The following is a 10055-nucleotide window of genomic DNA, read 5'->3' on the forward strand; positions in this document are numbered from 1 at the left end:
ATAGTTTCAGGGAAGAGTATCGGGAAACAGTTTCAGGCAACAGTTTCGCAAAATCGTTTCGGGAAACAGTATCGGAAAACAGTTTCAGGCAACAGTTTCGCAAAATAGTTTCGGGAAACAGTATCGGAAAACAGTTTCAGGCAACAGTTTCGCAAAATAGTTTCGGGAAACAGTATCGGAAAACAGTTTCAGGCAAGAGTTTCGCAAAATAGTTTCAGGGAAGAGTATCGGGAAACAGTTTCAGGCAACAGTTTCGCAAAATAGTTTCGGGAAACAGTATCGGAAAACAGTTTCAGGCAAGAGTTTCGCAAAATAGTTTCAGGGAAGAGTATCGGGAAACAGTTTCAGGCAACAGTTTCGCAAAATAGTTTCGGGAAACAGTATCGGAAAACAGTTTCAGGCAACAGTTTCGGGAAACAGTATCGGAAAACAGTTTCAGGCAACAGTTTCGCAAAATAGTTTCAGGGAAGAGTATCGGGAAACAGTATCGGAAAAGTTTCAGGCAAGAGTTTCGCAAAATAGTTTCAGGGAAGAGTATCGGGAAACAGTTTCAGGCAACAGTTTCGCAAAATAGTTTCGGGAAACAGTATCGGAAAACAGTTTCAGGCAACAGTTTCGCAAAATAGTTTCGGGAAACAGTTTCAGGCAACAGTTTCGCAAAATAGTTTCAGGGAAGAGTATCGGGAAACAGTTTCAGGCAACAGTTTCGCAAAATAGTTTCGGGAAACAGTATCGGAAAACAGTTTCGGAAAATAGTATAGGGAAACAGTTTCAGGCAAGTTTCGGGGAACAATATTGGGAAACAGTTTCAGGCAACAGTTTCGCGAACTAGTTTCGGAAAATAGTATAGGGAAACAGTTTCATGCAAGTTTCGGGGAACAATATTGGGAAACAGTTTCAGGCAACAGTTTCGCGAACTAGTTTCGGGAAATAGTATAGGGAAACAGTTTCAGACAATAGTTACGGAAAAAAGTTTCGGGAAACAGTTTCACGCAGTGATAACCCAGCTTAAGACTTGTTTAATTTTTTTTTTGTTAGTGAGAAATTTTGAGTCACCTGGTATATTAAAAATTATGTTAGTCACGAAATGATGAGATTCTATTGAAAAAAAACCAAGAATTCCATAAAAAATTATATTTCCATTGAATATAATAGATATAGTTTAATAATAAAATTTGCAACATCAAATAGGGAGAATCTATATAAATAATATACAGGATGTTTTGTTTGAAATTAATTCTAGTCTTCTTTACGTATAATCGGGAATAGTACGAAAAATATCAGAAGAAAAAAAAATGATTTTATTATAATATCAAGGAACAACCTGTATATTTCAGTCATAAAAAGATGTCCTAATGATGTTGCACTACAAATAAATTACAAAATTGTATTTCTAAGTGCGAATCACTTTCGTTCAAATGAGAATCAATTATTAATGATCGTTACGAAATTTCAAATTTATAGGTTATGTTTGTTACATCACCAAATCTCCTAATAGATGTCGCCACATATGTTTTCGACTATTTGATGATCAGTTAACATGATTTTATTTGACTATATAGGCGAAATAGGCGATTTGGTACATATAGCGACATCTTTGTGACAGTTAGAGATATATTTCAAAGCGTTAATGATGATGTATAAGTAAGCGGAAGGAGTTACTGCTCAAAAAACACGAGAGTCAGTTTTGGTAGCATCATCATAAAAGATATGAATAGTCGATTATAGGAAAATTTTTCTTCCAAGAAGGAGAAGGAACCAAAGGAAGTGGTGATGTCGATGAAAGGGAGGCGAATGATAAGAAGTGATTGAAAAGGATTTTAGGATATTTCAGCGGCATATGGAAAGAGAAGATTTATCACAACTCAAAGATGTACAGACTAGGTAAATGACATTTAGATGCAGCAGTTATAGTTAAAGTTAAAGGTTTTTAAGTCAACAACATAACCTCAAAATTATAAATTTCTCCAAAATGAAAAAAACTCTCTCCGTTAATTGATTTCCATTGTACAATTTTTACAAATCTCTCAGTTCTTATCTCTTGTATTGAACTGTGTATGATCCAGTAGAAATATCGACGTTTTGAGCCGGATTTCCTGCCCAAGACGGACCGCCGCCGTTCGGTTGGGGATTATTCCAAGTGGGGTTATTGTTCCAAGTAGGTGCGGGCGTAGGATTCCAATTGTTATTATTATCGTTTCGAAAACCGAAATTTGATTGTGGTCGATACACAGGCTGCGGACGTGGTTGAGGTTCCGGTTCGTAATATCTAGGTTCCGGATCGTTTCTATAATAACTCTGAGGTTTGTAAGATTGTTGAGGCCTGAACGACGTTTGAGGTCGATACGTATTTTGCGCTCTATAAGATTGTTGGGGTCTGTAGGACGGTTGGACTATTTCAGGTTCGAAAGTATCAGGTTCTTGTCTATATACGGATTCCGGACGATATCTTGGTGTTGGGTTATTGATGGGCTGTCGGGGTTGTGTGTAAGGATCGTTTTTGTAATAATCTGCAGGATCTTCGCGGTACTGTCCATCGTCTTCTTCTTCGGGCCCGAGAGGACGAATAGCATTACGATCAGAATTAAGAGTAGGTGGAGCTACCTGAAACGAAAATTATTCGAAATTCAAAATATTTTTTTATATATAAATTTACTTGAATTTCATTGCCGGCAGGTTCGAAGCCTCTTCTACTAGCCCCGTATTCTACTTCCCTCAAAGCACCAGCGTCATCGATGTATCCGTATTTGCCGTATACTTCGCCGTTTGGGTATTTGGTTTCGATTTTGAATGTGCCATCAGCAGCTTCGTAACCGTAGCTGTAGCTGCCGTCTTCGTTATGTTTGTCGATTTGCTTGAGAATCGGTACAGGCGTGGTGTACTGTTTGTTGTTATTAGCTGCGGCAGCTACGGCAACAACGGCCGCTGCTAAAACCTGCAATCAAATAATTTGTTTTTAACAAATTAATGAATTTTCGGGCTCGTATAGGGGCGAATTTACGAAATTCAACAGCAGCACTAAAGTACAAAACAAATCAAATTAGATCACTAGATATCGAACTATGTCAAATATGTTTATCACAAATTTGATCAAGGAAAAGATCCAGATGACTAAGTATAATATAACTCAGTGAATTGTCCAAGAAAATAGCGAAATTTCCATTCTTATAAATGTAGTACCAGTGGCGGACTAAGCCCGTAAGAAGCTCGGGGCGGCAGAGCTAAATGAGGCCCCCCAGCTTTAAAAAATGTAGTTTTACAAGCTTTTTATTCAGTTCACAATGTTTATCGACTAAAAAAAAATTAGATAAAATAAATCAAAGATAGTTTTTTGTATTTTTTGTAGCGTTTTATATGTGTTTTCGTGCCTCAATTTACTTAACTACTCAATAACTTCTGTGAAATCGATTTCTTTTGAAATTTTTATTTCTATTGAGAACACGGCTAAATTAGCCAGTCGTTCTTGACCCATTGTAGATCGAAGATAATTTTTAATCAGTTCAAGTTTCGAAAAATGGTCAAAAACTATTGAAATATATACAGGGGACCGATTCACCGAAGTTCTATTTTATTATAAATTGAAGGATTTCTTGGTAGCAACGTCCATACTTGTATACATGCCTATGGTACTTTTTTATTTCTTGGAAAACTTGCTCCTTGTCAAATTCACCATAAATTTGTATCAGATTGTCTACTGCTACAACCAGAGCGTCATCTGAAGCTTCCAGCATAAACTTTGTTTCAATAATTTGGAAAATATTATTTGGACCCGTATCGTGACGACAATTCTTGTATAAATTGACCGACGTATTTCTTCTTGAATTGATAATCAAATATCACGAGCTGGTTCACACGGCATCGTTTTTTTTATCTTCCTTCTTCCTCGTTTCTTCATGTTGTACAGCATTGTTTACAATCGTGGTTCGTTCGGTCACTAAATCAACTCTTTTAAGGCGTTTAGTTCGGTGATTCCTGTATCCAGAGTTATTTTTTGAGATTGGAAATATCGTCGAACTAAATTCACTTCCTCCAATATAAAAAACCAGAATTTAATCGTCTTCAAAAGTAGCCCTTCCATTTATTTTAAAACTTCGATGGTACTAAGCACATTTTTAAAGTCTCCCCGCCACTGTGTAGTGCAAATACACCACCTTTTAAGGGCGATATAAGAAGAATAAATAGTATAACAATGTACAGTGAATGTTGAAATGGATAACTTACAGCTTTATCCATGTTCAAAATTGAAAATTCCAAAAATCCCTAAGGAATTGTTTTCTATTGGTTGAAACGATGATAAAGTAAAAATATAAACGATAAGGGACGATTTTTTTTCTGTTATTACCCCTCCTTGGAATCCTGTATTCTATTTTAAATCAGTACTACAAGGTAGATGAATTTATTGACATTAAAAGTTTGTACCCCTAAATATAATCGATTTTATTAACAACGAATATATTTACATAAAATTGGTCATATCTCTGGTATTACCCTGTAGAATCTAATGAATTTTATTATAAAATAATTGAAAAATATCAAATGTTTGTTGCCGTACAACTTTTTTATACCCCAGTATAAGTATAAGGGTGTATTTCCCCTTGATTAGAAAAGACTAAAGCTAAACCTAACCTAATATGTAAAAAATTTCTTTAATTTTTTATTTCTTTGACTTTTTGATATATTAATGTATCTAAATGGTCTTAATTTAGGTTTCTTCTGTTTTAAAATTAGTCTTTTTAATAATCTTTTGAAAGAAAGATAAAAATTGACGTTTCGACATTAATTTAAGACCTTATCAAAATATTTTAATTTTAAAATAGAAGAGACCTAAAAGGGTCTGTTTTATAACACAATTTCCGCAGCCCACCCTTTCCCGAGATATCACCCTTAAAAGAAAACTCAATTCTAGTCACCACCTTTTAAATGTGATATTTAAGGGTGGGTTTAACAAATTTTGTTATAGAAAGCAATTACCTCCCGAATTTTGTCGCATTAATTTAGAAACACCCTGTACATATTCCTATATTCTTTTTTTTTGGAAAAGATTAAACTTTGTACAAATATATTTATAATGATTTGGGTCGGGAACCACCCCTCAATAATATCCATTTTATTATCAAATTATTTTAGAACGTGAAATTTTTGTATCTTCACATTTTTTCGCGTCCCTGTATATACATACATATATATAAATAATTATTATTCATGTTATTTTTATTGAAAATCAATGATTCAATGTTATGACCTTGGGGTGAGTTTAAGAATTTCATATAATTTATAGCGAAAGAATAGTCTTAGCAACTATGTGTTTCAAAAACAGGTGATAAAATGTAACCGCCTTGATTTGTCATTTTTTTTTGCTCCGGTTTGAAAAAATTGTAACAAGGAATTCGTCTGTCAAGGATAATGTACACATTCATATATTAATACCTGTTGGTTAATGATAAATTTTAACGATAACCAGTTTCATTGTTCAGAAGGAAATGTAATATTTTGTTTTTATTATGAACGCTTTTATATTGATATAAATAATAATAAATCAAATAACCTAACCTAACTTTGACTTTGTTTTTGTTAATCAAGAGGGTTTGGTCGAACATTCATTTGTATTTATTCACTAAATTGAGTGTTTTCAGTCCAAAATGTGCCTCGCTAATAGCTGTCATGTTTTTGATTTTACTAAGACAAGTCATATTTGATGAAAATTTGATTAAACTCAAGTAATTTTATATTTTCGCGGTCCCCTCGTTTTTTTGGCTCTAGAAAATCGAAAAATCGTCCGATTTCGATGAATTTTTTTTTTAAATCTTCGTTTTTACGGCGAATTTAAGAAAAAATAATGGGAATAAAAAAAAAATTAAAACTTATATTGGTTTCATGGCTTTAAATGTTCACGAAAATGTACTTATTCACGTATAATTGTTTCTAACTTTTTTCCAAATAATCAAATAAAGATGTTATATTTTTTTTCATAATCTACACAAAAAAAACGAACAAATTAAAAAAAAATTATACAAAAATGACGATTTATCATGTTTTTACAATTAAAAATAATAAAAATTTCTTTTAAAATTGACTTTTTCTCACATATAATCGTTTTTACCTTTTTTATTAATTTATCATTAAAGTTATGTGAGTGAAAATATTATTAAAATCACTTGTAATCAAGTGTACAATATTAAAAGTTAACATTTGTTCTGAATTTTTAGTACACCCCCCCTAACCTAACCTAACATAACCTTACTTAACCTAACCTAACCTAACCTACCTATCCTAACCTATCCTAACCTAATCAATATAAGTTTTTTTATTTTTTTTTCTCATATTTTTTTTTCGTAAATCCACTGTAAAAACGAAGATTAAAAATTTTCCGGAGTCACTTACGAACTGGTCCCCGACATTTCCCATTATAATGGAATTCTAAGATTTGGCGAACTCGCGGCCCTTTTGATATTTTTTCATTTTTGTTTACAATGTTTGTTTTGAAGTAATTTTTAGTATTTGTGAAAAGTCATGATGATTGACGCATACGCAGAAGAGTTTCTGTGAAAAAACTATGCAAACGCGTCATTTTTATCAAAAAACCTAACCTAACCTTACAAAAATGACGAAATTTCAATTTTATCCATTGGTTTTTCGTGAAAATAATGCATTTGCCTACTTTTTCCACAGAAATTCTTCTGCGCATGCGTCAATCATCATTGTTTCTTTATTTTCTAGAATGTTTGAGAAGTTCGTTTTGGATATATAAACGAGTTTGTTTAGTACAGTTTAGTTAGTTGGTAATAAATAGTCATAGTGAATTGAACGAGATAAAAAAGTAACCGAAGAATTTGAATAAATTATATAAGTTAATCATTATAATAGTCAAGTCTAGTGTAAAGTGTTTAAATAAATTAAATAAGTGAAAGTGTAAATAAATTCACCTCACGAGTAGAAAGAGTATTAATAAATAAGAAAAAACTACATTATTTTAATTCTAAGAATCTCTTCAATTTATAAATAAAAAGTTGTATATAAAAAATGTAGTGCATTTTGTCTACTTTTATTTTATATAGATAAAGTGTCAAGATTTGTTCAAATAATTGGAACAAACAAAAATTTTAATCTGTAAACTTCAAATTCGTCTTCAGAAATATAAAAAAAAATATGGAGGATGAGAAAATTACAGGAATTTTTATACTAATATGCCTGGACTATAATTTTTTTCAATAAAATTACTATTTTAGTGGATTATAATAGTTATTTATACCACAAGTGCAAAAAATAAATGTTCATTGCACGCGACGTGAATTTGTCTAACGAGACTGAGTTTTACAACACGTCGAGTGCAATAAATACGTTTTGCATGATTTGCATACAATATTTTTTCTACGTTCATGGAAAAAATTAATTTTTGATTCTGTACTAAAATGACAGATGAGTGCAATAAATATTTATTGCATTAGTGCAATAAAGATCCACTTTTTTCAGTAAATATAGTTCACGAATGCAAGTTCATACTTTCATCTGCACCTGTACTAAAACCTTGACTATAAATTTCAATTATATGTCATTCGATTGTAATTTTCAATTAAAAAAATAAGTTATTTCTTAAAATTCATAATAATAATTGAAATTACTTTGCACAAATTAATTTTAAAATTTTTTTCACTCGAGATTCACAATCAGTCACTGTAAATTATTGTATAAAAAATATAAATAATACACTTACGTAAATTTTCATCTGGAACGGTCACTTAATGTATCGGTACGGAAAGACGTAAACAGCCGCACCCTCCTTAAATGAAAGCTTTTATACCTATCCCCACGTACTTTTCTAGCAAGGTTATGTTTCAATTTTCAGTTTTGAATCAGTTTATTAATAATTTCATTCGATGTATTTGTTATAATACAGATGTACATAGGTACATTTGAACTCTTAAATTTTTGTAATAATTAAATTCAAATGTGTAAACTAGAAAATAAATTTCTTGGATCTGTTATATATGTTTATACTTCCAAAGTTCTTCATTTTAGGTGTTGTTATTTTCAGTGGGTTTTGGGTTATTTTTTGTTAAACGATACTTGTTTTGATTAACAAAACTCTTGCTGAACAATCTTAGGATTGTTACTCAATACTTAAAACTTCTTAAAAATTACAAATTGTGACAAATTTTGCCTGTCACAATTCTTGTGTCACTACTACACTGTCACTTGAACAAATCTAAGAGTGCTTGTCCCCTGCCAACTTTACTAAATTAGAAATTAATATAAACACAGCTACCAACTATATAAAACAAAATAGTGTGAGATAGGGATAGGTCGGATCTACTTCAAAATTAGTTTTTTTTATAATTTTTTAAAGGTAGATGAAAATTTGACGTTTCGACTATCAAAATATTTTTATAAAGGCGTAAAAGAAGTCGAAACGTCAAATTTTCATCTATTCAAAAAATTATTAGAAACAACTAATTTTAAATCAGTAAAGACTCAAAATCAAAAACATTTAGAAGCATAAACTTTAACATCTCTTGAACCCTTGACCCCTCAAAGCCGTGTCTTTTGCTAAAATCAAATGCTTCAGTTAAAAACTTTGTAAACTTTTCTTCATTTCTCAAACTGGAACTACTTCATGAATTGATACATCATGATTCTGTGTGAAAAGATGAATTAAACTTTGTAATACATATGATCAATCAGTGATCATCTGTTAAGAAACGTGGTTAATTAAACAAATCACTCGTAATAAAAGAGTTGTTAAGACACGCGTCGTGCGCATGAACATTTCCACGTATACAAGAGATCATGCGCTCTCCGCACAATGAAACACATGCGCACAAACATAAATGTTGTACTCTTCACCAGTTGTTGAATCAGTTGCTTCAATATTTTCCATAACTGAAGCGGAACGTTGTACTTTAAAAATCCAATTCTTAATTCTTATCTCTTTGAATGCATATGCTGTACTTTTATCGTGGCAAATACTGTACATGTTTTAGCAGTCACCCTCCTTAAAAAATAGGAGGGTGACTGCGCCCTGGCCACCTCTAATAGCCGCTAGTAATAATGTAGAATAAATTTCATGTTTTGAGTAGTTTATAAATTTTTTTTACTAGGTAATTAAAGCAATAATATGATTTTAGGTGGACAACGGTCAATTTGATTTGATTTTTATAAGCTTAGGTCTTGCTTTTGTCTTAAGTGCGTCAAAGAAATGGAAAAACTATTATTGCAAATATCAATTTACCGATTTTTTATAGACAAAAATAGGGTCGACCCCAATTATTCATCTTTATACTTCAAACACATCCTATAATTAAATATTCTTGAATTAACATTTTTTTTAGCTGCTAGATATGTTATTTCGGAAGATAGTCCAATTTCCAAAGTGCCTTCAATATAAATACATACATTCATCAAGCTTAATACAAATATATAATCAAGTATATTTTTATCGAGGTCGACACACCCTTAAACGCACAGTAACTTATTTGTCATTAAAGAATTTAAAGTAATCAATTCGTAAATTTTAATTGAAAAATATTTACTTGTTCATTCAAATGAATCTGTATACATAGATAAACATTTATACAATTATGAGAAGCTGGTTGCCAGCCTTCGAGAGCAGATAAAATATATTATTCTAAATAATTTCTAATCATATTCACAGTCTGAAGAATACGCTTATAATTTAATTATTGATTACAAATAAATCAACGCTAATGAAGATTATCTTATTGTTGTCAATTATCAATTTATTAAAATTATACGAAACGGTACTTCTTTATAGACGAGCATCCTTACAAGTTTGAAAAACTGGTTGCATACCTCACATAATTACGGTAATTTTATAAACATATTTTACTAATTGTTTAAATCTGTTTTTGATTGAATTGAAGTAATATTTCATCTCATGAATGAGTAGAATCAAGAATGTTTTTGTTCAATTGGTTTATTTTGATTTAATTAACATCATTTATAAGACATTAAGTGTTTTCTTTGAAAAATGTTTGTAATATTCAACGTAAACTCCATCGATTGGGTGAGTGACAGGAATTGATCAATATAAAAATGAA

The 10055-nt window shown here is 31.3% G+C and overlaps 1 protein-coding gene across 1 annotated transcript; it reads right to left on the bottom strand.

The window, feature by feature from the left end:
* Positions 1–1119: 1119 nt before the first annotated feature.
* LOC130898005 (uncharacterized) lies at positions 1120–8205 on the bottom strand. The gene is made up of 3 exons (XM_057807025.1): positions 7712–8205; positions 2657–2935; positions 1120–2604 (listed from the first exon to the last, which is right to left on the bottom strand). Exons 1-3 carry the CDS (start codon positions 7721–7723, stop codon positions 2035–2037), a joined length of 861 nt encoding a protein of 286 aa, XP_057663008.1. The 5' UTR covers positions 7724–8205; the 3' UTR covers positions 1120–2034.
* Positions 8206–10055: the final 1850 nt, after the last annotated feature.

This window comes from Diorhabda carinulata, chromosome 9 (assembly GCF_026250575.1).
Source record: "Diorhabda carinulata isolate Delta chromosome 9, icDioCari1.1, whole genome shotgun sequence".
Taxonomy (NCBI): Eukaryota; Metazoa; Arthropoda; class Insecta; order Coleoptera; family Chrysomelidae; genus Diorhabda; species Diorhabda carinulata.

Coding starts and splice junctions, on each gene's coding strand:
- LOC130898005 (XM_057807025.1), bottom strand. Junction 2,605..2,656: donor CTGCCGGCAATGAAATTCAA/GTAAATTTATAT, acceptor TTTTCGTTTCAG/GTAGCTCCACCTACTCTTAA.